Here is a 23,323-nt window from a genome sequence, read left to right on the forward strand (position 1 = left end):
CGACCTTTAGGATTACACTCAGACATGGCCATAGATTAAACCCAGTGTAATAAAATCAGCGCGTCGTTCCCGTACACGAGTCGCCTCGTGTTATATGAGCACAGCTCTGCAGAGGTCGAACGGGGCGTCCTGTACCTCTGTGTGCTGGCGTCCCGGACACCTCAGGTCAGGATCTGCAGGACAGGGAGTCACAGAAGCCTCCCAGCGCCCTGACTCAACATCGGCTATCAGAAGCAATCTGTTCGGGTCCCGTCATCATCCTAACAATCGTCTCCGATGCAGCTTTGTGTTGAGCCGGGCCGGATGTCCTTGACGTCTCCCGCGACCCCCAAACTATTTTAATCCCCGCCCTGAAGGGGTTTAATCTGTGATAGTATCAGTGCATCATCCACATGCATTACATCTCAGTAGTACATGGATATACAATATTAATTAATTTAAGTAAAAAAAATATGTATTTATTTTTTATTTGTAGATTTGAGAAAACCAAGAAAAGTTGAACTTTTAAGCAAAATTGGAGCAACTTTATTGTTATTATTATTATTTTTTGTTTATTAGTCATTATGAAGGGAGAGGGCAGAGATCATGTGACCCTCCTCTCGGCTGCTGTAATGATGGAAATATGAAGGGAAAATAGATCCTGTTTACAGTTTATATGACGTGAATTAAAACGTTTAAATCATTAATTATTTTAAAAACGTGTTTATTTATGTACTGTTTGTCTTTATTTGTTTGTTCATTAATATTATTCATTCATTAATTGCAAATAATTGAATCATTCAATTGACACAATAATCATTCTTTTAAATCATTTCTCCATATATTCATTCATTAGTTCATTTAAAACATCAGTTATTCATTTAGTAATTATTTTAAATCCTCACACTCTCAAAAATGCTGGGTTGTTTTAACCCAATTTTGGGTAAAATATGGACAAACCCAGCCATTGGGTTAAAAATGTCATTTAAAAATGTAACCCAATGGTTGGGGTTGTCCATATTTTACCCCAAATTGGGTTAAAACAACCCAGCAGTTTTTTTTAGAGTGCATTCTTTCATTAGTTTTAAACATATTTGTTCAATTGATTTATTATTCATTTGTTAATTATACATTTAAAAACATTGAATCTATTTATGTAATCATTCTTTCAAAAACTTTATTATAATTTATACATTTATTTATTAATGAATCTATAGTTCTACTCAAATGTTTCCCTTATCCGTGTAACATTTGATTCGTCTCACACTAATGAATGCCATTTTATCCAATCTGGCGTCAGATAAAGCGAAAATTATTGCTTCTAATCTTCATGGACGCCTTCCGCTAGTGTTTACGTTGTTTATTTCTGTATCCCTATTACATGCACCATTTTGGCTTAAAGACCATTGTACATTACAGCAAAAAGACACATTTGAACCCATATGTCTGATGGTTTGCACACCCACATCTGATATGTGCTGTCATTGGTGGAGGAGTTGTGCAGGAGCGCGAGGGGAAATGAGCTCTGGCAAACAGCTTGGAGTGGATAAATGATCCGGCACACGTACTGCAGGGTTTCTCTATAAACTCATCCGTTAATGGCTCTATTTTTAGCTCTAATTTGCCTCCCTCATCAACATAAACAATGAAAGCGTTTTACGGCCTTAAAACATCCGATTGGTTTTGATCTGTGAGATGTGACGCTCCTGCTTTAGATGAGAACAGCTGAACGCTGTGGGTATGCCATCAGAATCATAACTATCGAGCCGGCCGGTCTTGGCTAATGTGTCGAGGGCAATGCGTGTGGAGTGAAACTGTTTTGATGTGTGCTTGAACAGCTTCTGCAATGTTTTCTGAAAACATTAATGGTTGTTTGGACCATAATGTAAAAAAAAAAGAGATTGACGCCACATTTTTGTAGAAAAATGAAGCTAAAATATCCCAGAAATAGTCGTTGGCGATTACGTGAGGTAGAGACACGGTCCCACACTCTCGATCCCGCAGACTCATTCGCAATCACAGCTGTCAATCATGACGATGCACTCGGAAAAACACGGGGTTAAAACAACTCAATGGCTCGGTAAATATAGGACAGAACACATGTTGGGCTAATTTTATCCAGAGAATTGGGTTGTTTATTTAACCCAGCACAATGGGTTGATTAATTTTTTGCTATAGTACTTGCTTTTATTATTATTTTACTTCATACATGAATTAATGTTTACCAATCTAAATGTTAATTTGAATTTAAATCCTCTAAAATTAAGAAAACATAATATGCAAAAAGCCCACGATAAATAACTCAACCCCTGGGTTGACACATCTGATCCAGTATCTGGGTTACACATAAAACTACCCAAACACTGGGTTGTCGTGTCTGACCCACGATATGGGTTACACAAAAACTTTCCAAACACTGGGTTGATACATCTGACCCATGATCTGGGTTAAACAAAAACTACCCAAACACTGGGTTGTTACATCTGACCCATGATATGGGTTACACAAAAACTACCCAAACACTGGGAGGTTACGTCTGACCCATGATCTGGGTTACACAAAAACTTCCAAAACACTGGGAGGTTACGTCTGACCCATGATCTGGGTTACACAAAAACTACCCAAACACTGGGAGGTTACGTCTGACCCATGATATGAGTTACACAAAATCTTCCCAAACACTGGGTTGTTACGTCTGACCCATGATCTGGGTTACACAAAATCTTCCCAAACACTGGGTTGTTACGTCTGACCCATGATCTGGGTTACATAAAAACCTTCCAAACACTGGGTTGTTACGTCTGACCCATGATCTGGGTTACACAAAATCTTCCCAAACACTGGGTTGTTACGTCTGACCCATGATCTGGGTTAAACAAAAACTACCCAAACACTGGGTTGTTACGTCTGACCCATGATCTGGGTTACACAAAAACTTCCAAAACACTGGGTTGTTACGTCTGACCCATGATCTGGGTTACACAAAATCTTCCCAAACACTGGGTTGTTACGTCTGACCCATGATCTGGGTTACATAAAAACCTTCCAAACACTGGGTTGTTACATCTGACCCATGATCTGGGTTAAACAAAAACTACCCAAACACTGGGTTGTTACGTCTGACCCATGATCTGGGTTACACAAAAACTTCCCAAACTCTGGGTTGTTACGTCTGACCCATGATCTGGGTTACACAAAAACTTCCCAAACACTGGGAGGTTACGTCTGACCCATGATCTGGGTTACACAAAAACTTCCCAAACACTGGGAGGTTACGTCTGACCCATGATCTGGGTTAAACAAAAACTACCGAAACACTGGGTTGTTACGTCTGACCCATGATCTGGGTTACACAAAAACTTCCCAAACTCTGGGTTGTTACGTCTGACCCATGATCTGGGTTACACAAAAACTTCCCAAACTCTGGGTTGTTACGTCTGACCCATGATCTGGGTTACACAAAAACTTCCCAAACTCTGGGTTGTTACGTCTGACCCATGATATGGGTTACACAAAAACTTCCCAAACACTGGGTTGTTACGTCTGACCCATGATCTGGGTTACACAAAAACTTCCCAAACTCTGGGTTGTTACGTCTGACCCATGATCTGGGTTACACAAAAACTTCCCAAACACTGGGTTGTTACGTCTGACCCATGATCTGGGTTACACAAAAACTTCCCAAACTCTGGGTTGTTACGTCTGACCCATGATATGGGTTACACAAAAACTTCCCAAACACTGGGTTGTTACGTCTGACCCATGATCTGGGTTACACAAAAACTTCCCAAACTCTGGGTTGTTACGTCTGACCCATGATCTGGGTTACACAAAAACTTCCCAAACACTGGGTTGTTACGTCTGACCCATGATCTGGGTTACACAAAAACTTCCCAAACTCTGGGTTGTTACGTCTGACCCATGATCTGGGTTACACAAAAACTTCCCAAACACTGGGTTGTTACATCTGACCCATGATCTGGGTTACACGAAAACTTCCCAAACACTGGGTTGTTATGTCTGACTCATGATCTGGGTTACACAGAAACTTCCCAAACACTGGGTTGTTACGTCTGACCCATGATCTGGGTTACACGAAAACTTCCCAAACACTGGGTTGTTACGTCTGACCCATGATCTGGGTTACACAAAAACTTCCCAAACACTGGGTTGTTACATCTGACCCATGATCTGGGTTACACAGAAACTTCCCAAACACTGGGTTGTTACGTCTGACTCATGATCTGGGTTACACAAAAACTTCCCAAACACTGGGTTGTTACATCTGACCCATGATCTGGGTTACACAGAAACTTCCAAAACACTGGGTTGTTACATCTGACCCATGATCTGGGTTACACAGAAACTTCCCAAACACTGGGTTGTTACGTCTGACCCATGATCTGGGTTACACAAAAACTTCCCAAACACTGGGTTGTTACACCTGACCCATGATCTGGGTTACACGAAAACTTCCCAAACACTGGGTTGTTACATCTGACTCATGATCTGGGTTACACAAAAACTACCGAAACACTGGGTTGTTACGTCTGACCCATGATCTGGGTTACACAAAAACTACCCATACACTGGGTTGTTATGTCTGACCCATGATCTGGGTTACACAAAAACTTTTCAAACACTGGGTTGTTACATCTGACCCATGATCTGGGTTACACAAAAACTACCGAAACACTGGGTTGTTACGTCTGACCCATGATCTGGGTTACACAAAAACTACCCAAACACTGGGTTGTTATGTCTGACCCATGATCTGGGTTACACAAAAACTTTTCAAACACTGGGTTGTTACATCTGACCCATGATCTGGGTTACACAAAAAACTTTCCAAACTTGTTACGTCTGACCCATGATCTGGGTTACACAAAAAACTACCCATACACTGGGTTGTTACATCTGACCCATGATCTTAGTTACACAAAAACTTCCCAAACACTGGGTTGTTATGTCTGACCCATGATCTGGGTTACACAAAATTACCCAAACCCTGGGTTGCTGTATCTGACCCATGATCTGGGTAGCATAAAAACCTTCCAAACACTGGGTTGTTACGTCTGACCCATGATCTGGGTTACACAAAAAAACTTTCCAAACACTGGGTTGTTACGCCTGACCCATGATATGGGTTACACAAAAACTACCCAAAAACTGGGTTGTTAAACAAAAACTTCCCAAACACTGGGTTGTTACGTCTGACCCATTATCTGGGTTACACAAAAACTACCGAAACACTGGGTTGTTACGTCTGACCCATGATCTGGGTTACACAAAAACTTCCCAAACACTGGGTTGTTACATCTGACCCATGATATGGGTTACACAAAAACTACCCAAAAACTGGGTTGTTAAACAAAAACTTCCCAAACACTGGGTTGTTACGTCTGACCCATGATCTGGGTTACACAAAAACTACCGAAACACTTGTTGCATCTGACCCATGATCTGGGTTACACAGAAACTTCCCAAACACTGGGTTGTTACGTCTGACCCATGATCTGGGTTACACAAAAACTACCGAAACACTGGGTTGTTGCATCTGACCCATGATCTGGGTTACATAAAAACCTTCCAAACACTGGGTTGTTACAGTACATCTGACCCATGATCTGGGTTACACAAAAACTACCCATACAATGGGTTGTTACATCTGACCCATGATCTGGGTTACACAAAAACGTCCTAAACACTGGGTTGTTACGTCTGACCCATGTTCTAGGTTACACAAAAACTTCCCAAACACTGGGTTGTTATACAAAAACTTCCCAAACACTAGGTTGTTACGTCTGGCCCAAGAAGCTCAACCTTAAATTTGGGCAGAAAAAATACCCCAATATTTTTTAGGGTTTTTTAGGGTTATTTGTGCAACCCTGTTTTTATTGCACCACATTTTAAAACCAAACTTACTAGGACAAAAAAACAAAAACAAATACTAGAACATATTTCAGCAGGATGAGAACAACCTAAAATGACTGAAACCACATTAAAATAAATAAATAATTAAATAAGTGTAATTGTATTTTTCTTGTTTGGCTGGAGTCCCATTTGATTTCGCAGATGGGGCGGGGTTTATGACCCACCAGAGGGCGATTGAAATGCTGTGGCTTTTGAATGCTTATATCTCCTAAATGTGAATGTTATCATTGTTTTGGACACACACCAGCTTATTCATAACCTTAAGGCTAACATATTCATACTAAAAGCTAAAAAATTTACATTTTGAATTCAAGGAGCCTTTAAACCCGAACGGCAGCTTCATGGTTGACGTTTGTAGTGCAGCTGGAGTTCTTCACGTTGAACACGTTTAGATGATAAGAAGACGCTCTCACTAACTGGATTCACATTTGCATAGATGCGCGCTTGTAAAGGTTTTTGAGGGATCATGGAGATGTTTGCAGCTCTACTGAGAATCTCCCAATAATATGATTAACTCTGAGTGCGCCTGTTTATCTCTAAACAAGAAAACACGGGAAGAGTTTCAAGCTGTAGAATAGGATTTGTCAGGAAAGATTAATGGAGACAGGATGTCAGCTGGTGCAACAGGAAGTGCTGTCAACGTTGTGTGACCCTAATTACTCCGGGAAGATGTTGTCGTCTTCTTTAGTGTGTCTTTGTGTCCCTCCAACCACATCTTGATATTAATCATTCTCAGCAAACAGTGTCAGACGTCACGGATCAGCGCCTCTTAAACTCAGTGCTTTTGCTTCTGGGCATTACAGCTTTTGTAGAGATCTGTGTTGTCTTCGAGCATTTTATATATATTTTTATTAGACAGAATTAATATAGTGACAGGAATTATTTTGGAAAGATGTTTTTGTAAGAAGTGTCTTCTGCTTCACCAAAGCTGATCAAAAATACAGTGAAAAAGTAACATTGTGAAATATTATTACAATTTAAACAAATTATTTTCTAGTTTAATGTTATTTAAAATGTCATTTATTCCCATAATGGTCAAGCTCTATTTTTTTCTCAATTCAGAAATCATTATTAACAGTATTTCTGTGCTCTGGAAATCAGTGCTTTTGCGTTTGTTTTAGTGAAATTCAATGAATTTCAAATATTCATTGAAAGGCCCATATTTTTCATGTTTTAGATTATATATATATATACATACTCAATCTATTCAGATTAGTGCAGCTCTTATATTCATTTATTAATATGCACCACTGTGACAATATACAAAAATAACCAACATATATTTAATATATTATATATTTCAACTAATATAATATATAATATATAATATATTATATTATATATATATATATATATATATTTCAACATCTATTTAAAACATATATATATACATATGTTTTAAATATATATATATATATTTAAAACATATATATATATATATATATATATATTTAAAACATATATATATATATATATATATATATATATTTAAAACATATATATATGTTTTAAATAGAGTTAATTTAATAAACAAATTTAATAATAACACATTTTTTTTAAATCGTTTTGAATAAATGATTCAAGATTCAATGATAAATACATTTGAAACAATCACTAATCACTTATTAATGTAATGAATACCATACATATTAGAATATAGAATATATGAAGAGTTCAGATGCAAAAGCCTCTAAATGCCTAATTTTCTTCTTTAATGATGATTTTTATCAAACTTGTATATCTAAGTTCAGTAATTTCACTTAAATGGCAATGATAATTGCCTATTAATTGTTATTTAAGTGAAATTACTGAACTTAAATATACAAGTTTGATAAAAATCATCATTAAAGAAGAAAATTTCAAATGGCATTTAGAGGCTTTTGCATCTGAATTCTTCATATATATATATATATATATATATATAATTTTTTTATACAATTATTAAATATAATTCCAATTATTTTGTGTTCATTTAGTGCAAAAAAACATTTTTATAACACTACAAAAATCAAATCAAAATAATTATTTTAAATATATATTTGTTAGTATTTAGTAGTTAGTAAAAAAAAAAAAATGAAATAAATAAGATAGAAATGCTGCCAGTAACTCAGTTGATGTCTTTTCTCAGATCTCCTCATTATGCGTGTCCTGAAGTTATCCGGGTGAGTATTACTTTTACTTTGTGGAAGAAAAAAGAGAATTATGAATGGACGAGCGGTCTCTAACGAGAGTTATCGCTCCGTGTGTTAAAGGGAGAGAAGTATGACGGAAGGAAAGCAGACGTGTGGAGCTGTGGGGTCATCCTCTTCGCTCTGTTGGTGGTGAGTCACTCGAGACAAATGCAACATTTCTGTCAACAATTACTCACATTCATGTTGTTCTAAACCCACACTCATTCATTTCTTCTGAGAAAAATGAAATATGTTTGTGATCAGTGTATGGAACGAAGATCAAAGACTCATTTTGGCACGATCTATAGATATTTTCCCTTCAGTTCAGTCAAATTCTGTAAAATTTCACAAACAACATTCAAACACATTTTATTATGTTGCTGATTTGAAAAGGTAAAGTCATGTTTTCAGAATCTCGTCATTCATCAGGAACTTGCATACAGTATGTGAATGAAGGCTGGGAATTGATGTTTGTAAGTCCCAGAGACTAAAGGTTTGAGCGGGTCTTGGACGAAGGGCACTGCATTATTAGCAGATGCAGATTTGAATCGTTTGAGACAACCGCAGCGATGTCCCAGGAGTACTCTTGTTCTGTTTGGATGGTAAGAACGGAGACGCTTGAGTCTGAGGGGTTCGTCTCTCCACACGGAGACACTGGCCTGCAGTTTGAACCACAGCCGGATTGGTTTTGACGTTCTCTCTTCGGAGATCATTCTGTGAAACTGCAGAACAGATGAGAGCGGCACGTTACATGCAAACAAGCACTTTTCCCTTTCCCTTCACCTCATCTGGTCTCTTCTCTTCTGCTCTCTTTTATCTTGTCTCGTTTTGTCTCTTTTTTTAATCTCATTTTGCGTCGTCTCATTTTTGTCCCTTCTTTCATTTTGTCTGGTTTTGTTTGATCTCGCGCCATATAGGACGCTTTTGCAAAAGCGTAAACATCCATTGCACATGGCACCCTTTAACGTCAAACGAGACTCAGATATATTTGGGCAGAAGGCGCCCCCTAGTGGTCTAACCCTTACCCTACACCATACCTAAACTTAACCATAACCGAAGCGTCTCATTAGACGTTAAAGGGTGCCATGTGCGTTGGATATTTACGCTTTTGCAAAAGCGTTGTGTATGGCGCTTTGGGATGAGAATGCGTTGGATACAGTTGTCTCTTCTCTTTTCCCATCATTTCTGGCATTTCCCATCGTCTCATTTAGTCTCCTTTCTATTCTCATCTCATTTTGCGTCATCTCATTTTTGTCCCTTCCTTCCATTTTTGTCTCATTTCGTTTGGTCTTGTTTTTCTTTGGTCTTATCTCATTTTGTCTATTAATTTCACTTCGTCTTATCTTGTTTTTGTTCTCTTCTTTCGTTCAGTCTAGTTTGTTTTTTTCTCGTTTCATTTTGTTTCGTCTCGTCTCATCTCACGGCGTCTCAGTTTATCTCGTCTCATGTCACCTTGACTCTTTTATTTTGTCTCATCTTGTTGAATTTCATTTTGTCTTGTTTTGTTTGATCTCGTGCGATACAGTTGTCTCTTCTCTTCTGTTTTCCTTTCATCTCACGTCAGCTTGTCTCCTCTCTTTTTTTGTCTCATTTCGTTTGGTTTTGTCAAGTTCTTCTGTTTTTCTCTGGTCTTACCTCATTTTGTCTCGGCTCATGTCACCTTGTCTTGTCTTGTTTTTGTTCTCTTCTTTCATTTAGTCTATTTCGTCTTTTCTTTTGTTTCATTTTTCTCATCTCAGGTTGTTTCGTCTCTTCTGTTCAGTTTTTAGCTCATCTCATCCCAATACGTCTCATGTCACCTTGACTCTTTTTGTTTGGTCTCGTGCCATATTATTTTGTCTCTTCTCTTGTGTTTTCCTTTCATCTCATTGAATCTCGTCTCATGTCAGCTGGTCTCGTATCATTTTTGTCCTTTCTTTTGTTTTATCTCATCATTTAGCATTTAATTTGGTCTTGTCTCTTTTCTTCTGTTTTTCTCTCTCAGGATCACTGCTCTCGTCTCCTCTCATTGTCTCATTTTGTGTCACTGTAAGCCTGTCTAAATCGGTCCAATGGCGGTATCCTATAGAACGGGTGAATGTCTCTGCGCGTTACTGTCTTTCCAAAGTAATTTAATTCCATTTAAGCTTTTATCTTACTCCATTTTATAAAGACCTCAAATTTAGGTTAGCTTGCCAATTGGTTATTGGTCATTTGGCTATTTATTGGCTATTTAACTCTTTACTCTATATTTTACTTGTTCATTAGGAAGCTATGTCGCTCAGAGACTCTCACTCCGGCCATGTAAACGGATCTCACGATCACAAACTCGCCAGTCTGATCGATAACCGGAGGTTATGGCTAAAGCAGTTCAACAATGCCACCCACATGCTTGCTATTGTTAAAAAGTAGCCATGTAGCCCCCTACTGTCGCCCATATAACAACTTAGTCTGAACAATAACCAGAGGTTATGACTAGTACATTTAGATAATACTGCTTTAACGTTCGCTTTTACCTTAATAGTATTTTATCTATTTTATCCCTAAAGTCGACTGTATAACAACTAGTTAACATCACCCAGTTAGTCAGGAATCTAGCATCCCACTCATGTTCCACCTAAACTGGGATCTAGTATGTACTTAAAGGGCACTATTATGGAAAATTCACTTTTACATGGTGTTTGAACATAAATGTGTGTTGGCAGTGTGTGAGCAAAACAACCCTAGAATTATAAAAATCCATCCAGTGTTTTTTTTTTTTACAATCTCAATTAATCAAATGCACTGTCTGAACGATTCAGATTCAGACGTAGAATTGAGCAAGGGGTTTGATTGACAGTGTGGTTGTGGCATAGACCCCGCCCTCGTGGTCTGTACACCATCCTCCATTGTTTCAACGACAGCCGGTAATGTCTCTTGGATATATAAGTGTTCTGTAGTGGACTTGTTGTGGCTTAAAAGTTAAAGTTAAAAGTGTGTATCGTCGTCTACTGTTTGGGATCCACCGACACCTCCAGTAACAGTAAGTGTATTTTATGATTTTTGAGCAAATACTCATTTCAGTCGATGTCAGCCAATTCAACAACAAATGCGTCTAAAGTTGTTGTCTGTGTATATCATTTAAACCTTGTTTGTATAGTGTGTAACCACCCGTTTATAAATATATATATATTTAAAGATATTGTATTAAAAACTGCATATATGTTGTTGTTCTGTAAGTTAGCCATCTTCTCACATTTGCCACAGAAGCACCTGTATGACAAGTAAACATGACGCAACAGGTCCCTCGCATAAATGTAATTTCGCTTGTACGTATAGCAAACTTTATCACAGAATGTGTATGTAGTTTCAAAAAATTGCGTCAGCGTTAGTGTTTGTGTGTGTCTGTGTGTGTTGCACATCTATAATTGCAAAGGGGACGCGATTACAACTCTATAAGTACATAAATGTATCAAATAACCATACCGAGACGTACTGGTCCATTCTCATTTGTGTTTATTCTGCCGGAGTCTCTTCGTACTATTTATATATTCCGATTCAAACGTATGCTGAATGACATCCAAAACAGCGGTTTCTCTCACTCTCTCAGTACCGACTGCCATAGGTATCAAGTTACGCCCTCATCCAAACAGGGCAGGGATATGCAGCTCATTTGCATTTAAGGCGGTATACACCAAAACAGCTCATTTTTAAACAGGGCCCAAAAATGACATTTTCAAATGGTTATAATAAATATATAAACAGTACCCTCCAAAATTATTGGCACCCCTGTTTAAGATGTGGTCGAGGACTTTTAAAAATTCTCCCTTTTTTTTAAACAACATAGAACCCAAATGCAAAAAAAGAGAAAAATCCAACCTTTTATTTAAGTACATTACTTTGGTGGTAAAAAAAATGTAAAAATTTAGAAAAATAAAAACTTCAAATCATGTGTCCCACAATTATTGGCACCCCTAACAATTCCGCTGAAAAATGTAATTGATTTTAAAAAATATATATTTTCTGTAGTTGCTAATGTTGGTCAGGATATCTAGGAACTTTTAATTAGTAATTCATGACTTCCTATTTCCCTGGGGTATAAATATGACATGACACATAGGCCTAATTCTCTTACCCATTTGTCAACATGGCAAAGACAAGAGAACACACCATTCAAGTAAGGCAGATGTGTGATGACCTTTATAAGTCAGGCAATTGCTACAAGAAAATAGCCACTCACCTTATCTTGCCCGTATCTAAAGTTAGAGGAATCATTAAGAAGTTTAAAACAACTGGAACAGTGACAAACAAGGCTGAAAGAGGTCCCAAGTTTATCTTACCACAACGCACTGTGAGGAGGATGCTAAGAAAAGTAAAAAATAGTCCTAAGCTCACTGTCACAGAATTGCATCAAATAGTGGCATCTTGGGGTCACAAAATCTCCAAAACAACCATCAGACGCTCTCTACATGCCAACAAGATGTTTGGGAGGCATGCTAGGAAAAAGCCTTTTCTCACTAACACTGACAAACGTAAACGTCTGGAGTTTGCCAAGCGGCACTGGGACTTCATCTGGGATCGTGTGCTTTGGTCGGATGAGACTAAGATTGAGCTTTTTGGCAACAAACACTCTAAATGGATCTGGTGTAAAACAAAAGATGTGTATGCCGAAAAGTACCTCATGCCCACAGTGAAGTATGGTGGAGGATCTGTGATGCTGTGGGCCTGTTTCACTTCCAAAGGCCCTGGGAACCTTGTTAGGGTGCATGGCATTATGAACGCTTTGAAATACCAGGACATTTTAAATAAAAACCTGATGGCCTCTGCCAGAAAGCTGAAGATGGGTCGTCATTGGGTCTTTCAGCAGGATAATGATCCAAAACGTGTAGCAAAATCTACACAAAAATGGTTCAGTCACAAACTCAAGGTCCTCCCATGGCCATCTCAGTCCCCAGACCTCAATCCAATCGAAAACCTGTGGGGTGAGCTAAAGAGGAGAGTGCACAAGAGAGGGCCCAGGATTCTGGATGATCTAGAAAGATTTTTCAAAGAAGAATGATCAAAGATCCCTCTCTCTGTGTTCTTCAATCTTGTGAGATGTTATAGGAGGAGATTAAGTGCTGTCTTGTTGGCAAAAGGGGGTTGTACAAACTATTAACATCAGGGGTGCCAATAATTGTGGGACACATGATTTGAAGTTTTTATTTTTTTAAATTTTACATTTTTTTTTTACCACCAAAGTAATGTACTTAAATAAAAGGTTGGATTTTTATCTTTTTTTGCATTTGGATTCTATGTTGTTTAAAAAAAAGGGAGAATTTTTAAAAGTCCTCGACCACATCTTAAACAGGGGTGCCAATAATTGTGGAGGGCACTGTAACTATGGGGTATTTTGAGCTGAAACTTCACAAATACATTCTGGGGGACACCGAGACCAATATTACATCTTGTAAAAAGGGGCATAATAGGTGCCCTTTAACCCTGGACGCAGATTGGCGGAAAAATAAGAATTAATTTAATCTACTAAAGAAAATAATTTAAGAGTAATTCAGAATAAAATCAAATGTAACAATTTATTTTATCAGGTAAGTCTATTATGCCAATTTCATAATCATTTCAAAGATAATCAATACAATAGCATAAAATTCTCAGAGAGTAAAAGATGTAGGCTAAACCCGACGTTTAGAAAAAAATATCTAAGTCTTTGAGGTCCTTCAATATATTATGGGGTGATCTGAGTTACAAAATAGTCTCTTGTTGCCTTTCTTTATATAGCCAGAAACTTCTTTCACATGGAAACATTTGCTAAAAATGGGAATTTGCATTCAGAGTTTACACCTATTGAGAGCCGGATGTGTGCAAGTAATCTCTAAACTCTGAAGAACTTTATTATCTTTTGGTTTACTTCTTTGGGAATGAGACATTTGTACCAGTCACACTGAGACATTTCAAATGATACCAAGCATGTATAATACTGTATGATAATAATTCACATTAAACCATGTAGACTTGTGGGTGAATATCTGGTGGTCTCCGCATGAGGGATGCTAGTTTCTCAAGAGAGAGTCAAAAGTTGATTTCGAGAAAGGTCATTTGTCTTTTCAGGCATTTTCTAATTTCTCAAGTCTTACATCACCATGCCTTGTCTTGTTGTCAATTCTCATCTTATATTTTGTCATCATATTGAGATTTGTATCTTTTTTTCTCTGCTCTTTTTAAATTTGGTCTCAATTTGGTCTGTTTTGTCTTTTCTAATGGCATCTCATTTTGTCTTATCTCACATCGTCTTGTTTTCTTCATTCACTTTATAACTCATCTAACTGCATCTCATGCCGTCTTGTCTCACTTTGTCTCACCTCCACACCAATCTTTAATTTCGCCTCAACTCATTTCACCTTGTCATTCTTCATAACTCATTGCATCTTGTTGCATTGCGTTCGTCCCTTTATGAAATATATATATTGACCTGATGTAGGAAGGCTGACGGTACCAAAACCAAAAATGAAATTGACTGCTGGCAGATAAACTGTGCTTCTGTAGACTTATGCTGAATACACACAATCCTCTCAGATACAAAGTGATTGGAGTGCATTTTATGCTCTCATCCCTTTCTCTTTAGTTTTTTGTTATTCCTCTGTTTTGTTTTTTCATCAGAAATGAAACCGCATCATCCTCATCTATAGCATGTCAGCAGTACACACATGAAAAAGTTGCAGAGCAAGATTTAATAAATGAAAACTTAGCATTTATGGGTCAATCCTCCAAGCAGTTTTCTTCTAATTTGTTCTATTTTCTATCAATCCTCATTTACTCTGTATTTCCCCTCAGACTGATGCATTGTCTTTCTTTTGTTGTCTGTGTCTTTCTTTCAGGGCGCTCTGCCGTTTGACGATGATAATTTACGAAACTTATTAGAAAAAGTGAAGCTGGGGGTGTTTCACATGCCCCATTTTATCCCACCGGACTGCCAGAACCTCTTGCGAGGAATGATCGAGGTGGAAGCTGGGAAACGCTTACCGGTGAGTTCTGCCAAACTACTGAGGTTGAACTGATGGGATCATGTCAGATGTGTTTATGGTTTTAGTTACATAACATCAATTTCACATATATAAACTCTAAATTTTAATTTAATTTTAATTATCGTAAACTAACCAGTAGTTTTAGTGTGTGTTCACACTTGTAGTTCGGTTTGCTTGGTTCGTTCAGTCCGGGTAAAAAAAAACAAACACATTTAGTCCTGGTCCCCTTCCCAACAAACAAATTTCAGTTCTGGGAACGTTAGATTTGGTTTCCAGAACGTCCCGGAACATTCTCCTTACGTTATGAAAATGGAACCTAAAAATAACCTTCCCAAAAAACAGCCCATTCTCACTCCCAAGGCGTCACCTAACTGGGCGCCTAAAACATCAAATATTGAAGCATGGTCAAAGGTGACGCCTTGGGGTGAGAATGAGTTGCAAAAAAATAACCTCATGGGACCATTAGGGAACGTTCTGTGTTTGCTGGGTTAGCGTTCACATTGGCATTTTTAACACTGAACCTACAGATACCGACCCTAAAGGCATAAGGATATGTTCATAACCCGATGGGCTCTATGCACGGCGGTATTTCCGGTGAAGCATTAGGGATGCTCGATAACTTCCGCCGATCATAGAGTCCAATGCAATACCGAGAATTTATATTGAATTTTATACTCCATGGTTATACTAAAGAAACGTTAGTCACAAAAACAGATAAAACAGACACCCCTCGTTGTGTTTATGCTTCTTTTTAAAATTATATTAAATAAATATAACTATATATAAAATTACATCTAAACGTGTGTACGTTTCGTTTCAAAGACGGGAGGACAGTAAATTTTGAAGACTCTGCCATAATCCCGTTTTCCTCGGTTCTCCTCCGCTTAAATCTACACAACCGGAAATGGACGAGCATCCTTACGTCAAATGCGGAACTTATGCGTGCATATAGCCCATTGGTCGGCTTTTAGGGCGTATTTTGCAACCAAACTTACCCGAACATACAAAACAATGCTGTGTTCTGGGATAAATGCACTTGTTTATCCCAAGTGATGTACTGAACTGTGATGGGCAACATCGCAACTATGATGAGGACAAAACAGGTATGCTAAAGCTTTCTGTCCTTTTTAGGGTCACATATAGAGCATCACAGTCCCGCCCACAGCCGGTGCCGGAAGTAAAAATTCTATACAATTTCTCCATTGATATTTGAAATATAAGCCATAAAAACGTAACCATACATGGTAGACTTAAAACCAGCTACGGCTGTACTAAGCGATTGTATATGCTGATATAAACGCCAAAAGTTCATGGGGCACTAACCTTGTTTTAAGATAAATGCCTTTTATTCACGATGTATTGGATAAGTACTTCATTACCCACAATCCTGAACAATCCCACAATCCAACAGTGATGCATCTGATTGGTGGAAGTCATGTCACGTGTCTGAAACCCCGTGAAGACTGAAGATCGTGTAATGACGTAGGGCTAAGTTCATTGGTCGCACCTCTGAGACGCCCCCTCGCCATTGGATGTGCAGTTGCCACAGCTTAGCTAATGAGCGAGCCAGATACTCAATGTTTTTGCATGTTGAGCTGCAAATGCGTTTGCTTTAGTAAATCTAGGAAAAGGACTTTCCCTGCACATTCACTATATAAAATTCACTGGAGGAAAAAGTTCACGTGGCCATCGTCAGATTTGGAAGTCGCTCAAAATCTCTTTCACAGTGGCTTTCAGTCGACTTCAGTGAGGCGCGGTGGTTTATGGGAGGAGTAGTTCCTTTGCTCGGAAATGAAAATATGTACACAGGCTTGTACCCTCGACTTTTTTTGGATTTTCTCTTCGTTTTTTCACTTGAAATGATGTGTTGTATGCTTATGAGTTCAGATCCTCAGACATGCTCTAATACTCTTTAGATATGGATTTTACAAAATGTCAATAGGAGAAATGAATGGGAAATTTACTTCCGGCACCAGCGCTCTCTCGGGCTGTGGGCGAGACTGTGATGCTCTATTGTGACATCATGTACCGATTTTGGTTCATTTACATGTCTTTGGTCCGTGTTGCGTTCATATTTCAGTCGAAATTACACCAGAGTTCATTTGGAAGAGGACCAAGACCCATCTTTTCAGTGGTCTCGGTCCGCTTGTTTGGTGCAGACTAGGGATTGGATGGCAGCGTTCACACTTATTCAAATGAATAATGAATAAACCGCTCTAACAGAGAAATCGCACCAGAGTGTGTTTTATTCAAACCAAACCAAACCTGCCAAGTGTGGACACACCCCTTAAAGTCAGGTCCACTTTTGAAACTGGATAAGAACTGGCCACTCAGACGGGCAGGGACGGCTTAACTGACAACTAAAGTGACTACACTTTTTTTTTTTATGTGAAGGTTTTTATGTGAAGGTTTTTATGTGAAGTGTGAAAAGGCTAATGCAGTTTTGTGTGCAATATGTAAGAACTCATAATAATAATAACGTTCACACCGGACGCGAATAGCGCGTCAGGCGCGAATGATTTCAATGTTAAGTCAATGCAAAGACGCGTTACGCGCATGAAAAATTCCTGCGGCGCAAATGAGGCTTGGAGCACGGCGCAGAAGACGCGAATACGCCTCATTCGTGAGTCAAGTTCGCGCGAATTGAGCGTCTGGTGCGTTAAGCGCATTACACGCGAATGATTTAGTTGGTGCCATTTGTGCATTCACGCGTTTGATGCAAATTCGCGTCTGCCGCCCGAGTTGAAAAATCTGAACTTTGCCATGAATTCGCGCCACGTTAACCAATCAGGAGCCTAGCTGATTGCTCACGTGGTGAAGTGTCTGGATGCTTTAATAAATTATTTTGTATATGACTAAATGCATGGTGGGATTATGCACAACAAAGCAAATATTTTATCACTTAAAACATTATTTCTATATACAAGACATGTTCATTTTATATTGAATGTTATTCATTCCATATCTAGATTATATGAAATAGTATTATGATGTAAAGACAATCAACATATGTGCAAGTTCGTGTCTGGACGTGAGAGAGAGAAAAAAATCACAGGACAGGTTAATAACTTTAGCTCTATTTATCATCAAAACAAAAATAAATGAAAGCTAGATTAGGTGGATGAGGGCGAGGGTGATCCTTGCTCCGATGCGGGACAACAGGTCATCAAACTGGCCGCGGGACAGGCGGAAGTACCGCTGACAGCGGCCATCATCCAGGCGCAGCTCCTGGAGCGAGCAAATGGTGAAACTAGCAAAACGGTTTGCCTCCAAAGGGTCCATTTGACACAAATACGGCGACGATGATCCCCACGCCGCTGTTCTGCTCTCCAGAGCAAATACAGTGCGGTGAATCTCTCGATGAATGCACGATCAACATAAACAAAGATGGCCGTCAACGGGTTTCGGTTTTGACGCGTAAATTTCGCTTCAAACTTTTTATTTTACCCGCGTCAGTTTCGCTCTTGACGCGCGAATTAACACAAAGTGGTCAAGCGTCAAACTAGACGCAGTAGACGCAAATTTGACGCGCTATTCGCGTCCGGTGAATATTGCCATTACTAAAGGCACTACACCATGCGACTTTTAAAATCAGAACAAATTAAAAAATTCTTGGTACTTTATGAATGGTTACATGAAAAACTGGGCCTTGAGTCCGCTCTTCTGTAATGTCCTTCGGTGGCGCAGCGTTTTTGCAGTTGAGACGCTATATGTCCTATGATACAGAATAACCACAGAACTGATACTAGTATCTGTTTTTGCAAATAGTTTGTTTCTGAATTTAAAAATGTCGATTCAACCAGCCTCTGGCACGAGTATTGGATGAAGAGACGTGCTTTTTGTTAGCATGTGTTATTGTTGTACCAGCAGAATGTGGTGGTTGGTCGTGTGGTATTTGTCCCGCCCCTCCTCCACTGTGATTGGACGGGTAAAAAGTGACAGTATTGAGCGCTACACTTTACGCAAAGTTGAACATTATTCAACTCTTGGCGACCGGTAGATAACATTTAGTGTGAAATAGATGCTAAGAGCCTCGTGTGTTTTAAAACCTCAGCGCTCCATTGGATAAATACGCTAGCCTCAGGGAAAAAAAAACACTTTTGGTGGACACACGGCCTAAACGGCATACACTACCAGACTTTCAATTCGTTCCGAATACAACAAACTCACATGGACATGTTGGATGTTCAGGAGATGAGCGCAGCAGTTGATGTAGCATCTTTGTGTGTTGAGTCGCGCTTTGGATTCGCTAGTTATTTTGTTACGCGATCTCTTTTGTATTGTTATTGTATTTGTATTGTATTTTATTGCATCACTGGTAGATCAAGGACCTCTCCCCTTTCAAAAGCGTCATACAATACTACAGTATATGTGTTCTGAAATCGGCCCAAATTAATATCAAACATGTTTTGATGTTCTCTGACTCATATTCATATTATGTGCGGATTATGCACTAAAAAAAATTTGCACATGTTCGCCAATTATTGTCGACTCATCCAGACTGTAAATTGGAGCAAAAGTCGTAGTTTGTTCCAGCCTTATGTTGGACAACATGGTGCAGATAATATCCCTTTGGTTGCAAATGTTTTTCATGTATAATAAATACGCGCAGCTAACAGATTTTGGGACCGAATGGACAATTATGGGCAAACTTGAATACGAGTTTCTGGCGTTTCCTGACTCTCTTGTCTTAGATTCAGTGGGGAACCTTAACCCTGTGACTCGTCTATAAAGAGAAAGTTTGATGAGAAGATAGTAAAGCTAGTCGGACGGTTCAAAGGAAGAGCGTTTATCAGCGGTGAGGTTGTGTGTTTGGAGATCACCTCAGCTTGTCCAGACACATCTGCTATCACCGTGACCTTTCTCACTTCATATTCCAACCAAGAAAAAGCTGCTTTTGACCTGAATAAATGAATCCAAAGTCAGAGTCCCTCTGGAACTGCTGTCTGTCAGTTTGTCGGACGGTTGTGTTAAACACGTTGACAGGAGAAAGAAGGGACAGAATATTTTCTGAGATGCTTCAGAACGCCATTGAATCCAAATCATGAGCATGTCTAGGGGCAAACGTTCGTTTTTTTCTTGGTGCAAAGGGTCGAGGGAATTCTTCGTTTGTCTGTCCTTATGCTGGACGAATCTCTTGAAACCTGTAAGGAACGGATCTGGCTTGTTTTTTTACCCCATAATAATTAAAAAAATAATAATAATTAATTAATAATAAAAAAGAACAAATATATTTAGCATAAATAACACCAACAAAATGTATTGCTTATTTTGTTTTATGATTTTGTTTTTGATTGATTGTGAAAATATGTGAGAAAATAAATGTAAAAAATATTATAAAAAAAAATGTTAATTAATTTATTACAAATCTAAAACTTTGAACTTCCATTCAGCAAGGTTGTATTAAATTGCGTCAGATTTTTATTTATAGCATTTGTCCCTTTTAATTTAGTTTGTTTATGCTGTTCATACTTATCGAGTTATTTTATTGATTTTTTTACTGTAATAAAGTTTAAAAAAAAGGTAATTATAATAATGAAAATCTGAGGTGAAACATGTTTAATTATCATGGTAATAATCGTATAATGCAAATTCATTTTCATTTATGCAAAATCTAGATTTTGGCCTAAAATGTAACAGTAATGTCACAGTACCCTTCAGTCTTCACAGTTCATGGGTCAGTTCTGTACACATGGCGACGGGCCGTCGTTACATCACACTTCTTTACACACACAGTCCTAGCATTCACACACTCAGCAGGAAAGACCTTTTAAAGACAAAGCTGAACTCAAACTGGAAGTGGAACTGAAATTTCTGTAATAATATGCCGTGTAATTTCTCCTGGACTACAAATGGAGACTCGCTGAGGTCTCCTGGTTCTCAGAACTCAGAGATCTTAACAATTGCATGTTAAGAATTGCCTTATTTGTTTCTTTTTTTTCCTTTCTCCTTGACAATTTTCAGCGTATTGTCTGAGAAAAAGAAAAACTCAATGACACAATGGCCTAGTGCTCTTGCAGAACACTGTCTTCTGATCACATCCCACGTCTCGTTACCTCGTTCTCGTTACCTTCTACGAGCGTGGCATTTTAATGAGTGCGAATGGCTCTCAAGGACATGAGAAACACGTCTTTAAGTCACCGGTGGAGTTTGATTGTGAAACACCTTCACATGATGCATCTCAGAAAGCCGTTGACAATGCATGTTTACAACGAACAATGAAATGATTCACTTTCCCAACGTGAATCCCAAAATTCACAACACGTTCCTGAAAATACCAGACGGTGTCTACTCTCTACCATAGAGATCTAAAATCAACAGGCTTTCACATTTGCAATCATGCTGATGTTCGGGGAAAAAGGCACTCTGTATTATGTTAGAAATATTAAAAACAAGAACTCATACAGTTTAAGAAATCATAGATATCTTAATTTTGTGGGGCAAAAATAGGAGTTCTTGAACTGTATGAGCACATGCGGATGGAGGCCTTGTTTGAAGCAAAGCCTGTTTCAAGTGAAACGGCTCAAATATAGCAAAAGCCACTACTGGTGATGGGGAAATATGGATATCAACAAAGATGAATATCATCCAAGGCATGGAAAACTCCTTATTATTATTGACCCCTGATTAATAAATAGCTAATGTATTTTTGATTTTAAAAAACTCCGCAAATCTACACATCTGATACTTCTGGTATCGATGCATTCCCTTTTCTGGCCAGTTATATTTTTCTAAATATCTACGATGACAAAATGGTGACCAAATTGTATTGGATAAATTCTGAAGGACATATTCGGCACAAATGAAAGTAGATTTTTTTTTCCTTTACCTTAATATTGTCACATTAAAGGGATAATTACACCGTGGTTTACTCCTCAAGCCATCCTATGTGTAAATGACATTCTTCTTTCAGACGAACACAATCAGAGTTATATTTAAAGGTGCTTTGCGCAAGTATCTGAGTTTTTGCAGAACTACGCCCTCTCTGGCGACGAGCGAAACTGCAACCAGAGGTGTGCACGCTTTAGGACCGCTTGCACGAGCTGTTCATAACCAAAGGAGCATCAGCCGCACAAATCTTTTGTTACAGTCATAATGTCTTCAGAGGTAATAAAGTTATAATTCTGCAAGTCATTTTAAATATATAAAAAAGGAAAGGCATCTGAGTAAATTACACACTTATTTGTGATGGGGAGAACAGGGGTAGTAGAAAACTTTGGTTTTTGTTTTATGTGCTTACTATATCCACTTATGATTGTATTGGAAACACGTTCATGAACAATATAAGTTATTACTTTGTATTGGACCCGTTTGAGCCCTTGAGCAGACCGGAGATCTCTCCATTTGTTGAAAGCTTCCCGATGTTGACTCTAGTCTTATTCCGACGCCTGGCACTAGACAGAAGTTAGATTTTCTTTGTCTTACGTGGAGTTTGCATAGGAGTTTGGAAAAGTTGACTAAAGTTTTGTCGCTCGGGTTGTCTTCGCTAATACGGAGAATGGCCAGGTGAGCGTGAACGCGCATGACGTCACGCCCAATCTCAATGTCCGTCCCGAATCCCTCTTTTTTATTTTACTGTACATGATTATGGAGGCAATCACAGTGATCAGAGAATGGCTCATTCATGTATGGGTTAGAGAAACGGGTGAATGAAATGTTGCGCAATGCACCTTTAAATGCATTTTTTTTTCTTCAAAATCTCGCCCCCCATTCACTTCCGCTCGGAAGAGCCTGGATATGTTTAGATTAGGGCTGGGATAAACGATTATTCTTTAAACGATTAATCTAGCGATTATTTTTACGATGGATCAATTAATCGATTCATTTTCCCAGTCCGATTCGATTTGGATTTGAATTATCGATTATTTAAAATTTATACATGTTTATTTATATCTGAATGAAAAAAAAAACACGAATTCCTTAACATTGCAATGTATTTTTATTGCTCTTAAAATTCCCAAATAAAAGTCTATGCAAGTGCAAAGCATTCTTAGTCAGAGGTAGCATTTAATAAAACCTTGAAGCCTTGAAAACGCATAGGCCTAGCCAACACTATCTCACGACCAATTCGTACGAATTCGAAGCATGATTAAAAAGTGGCTAATTCGTACTAATTCGTACGACCTCACTCGTACTAATTCGTACGATTTGTCTAAACCCACGTGATGGTTAGGTTTAGGGGCGGGGTAAGGGGTAGGTCATTCGTACGAATTCATACGAATTGGCCAATTCGTAAAATATGTACGATTTAGCAAAATCGTA

General features: G+C 38.5%; 1 protein-coding gene across 5 annotated transcripts in view; it reads left to right on the forward strand.

Annotated features, from left to right (window-relative positions):
• The window catches only part of brsk2a (BR serine/threonine kinase 2a), a 321,319-nt gene that overhangs the window by 249,460 nt on the left and 48,536 nt on the right, over positions 1 to 23,323 (forward strand). For all 5 annotated transcript variants that reach the window (XM_039663149.2, XM_039663145.2, XM_039663146.2 and 2 more), the window contains exons 6-8: positions 8,042 to 8,075; positions 8,166 to 8,234; positions 14,915 to 15,061. In XM_039663149.2, the coding sequence (XP_039519083.1) occupies positions 8,042 to 8,075; positions 8,166 to 8,234; positions 14,915 to 15,061 (250 nt within the window). The remainder of the gene's footprint in view (positions 1 to 8,041; positions 8,076 to 8,165; positions 8,235 to 14,914; positions 15,062 to 23,323) is intronic.

The sequence above is a fragment of the Pimephales promelas genome, chromosome 25 (assembly GCF_988280905.1).
Source record: "Pimephales promelas chromosome 25, fPimPro1.hap1.1, whole genome shotgun sequence".
NCBI lineage: Eukaryota > Metazoa > Chordata > Actinopteri > Cypriniformes > Leuciscidae > Pimephales > Pimephales promelas.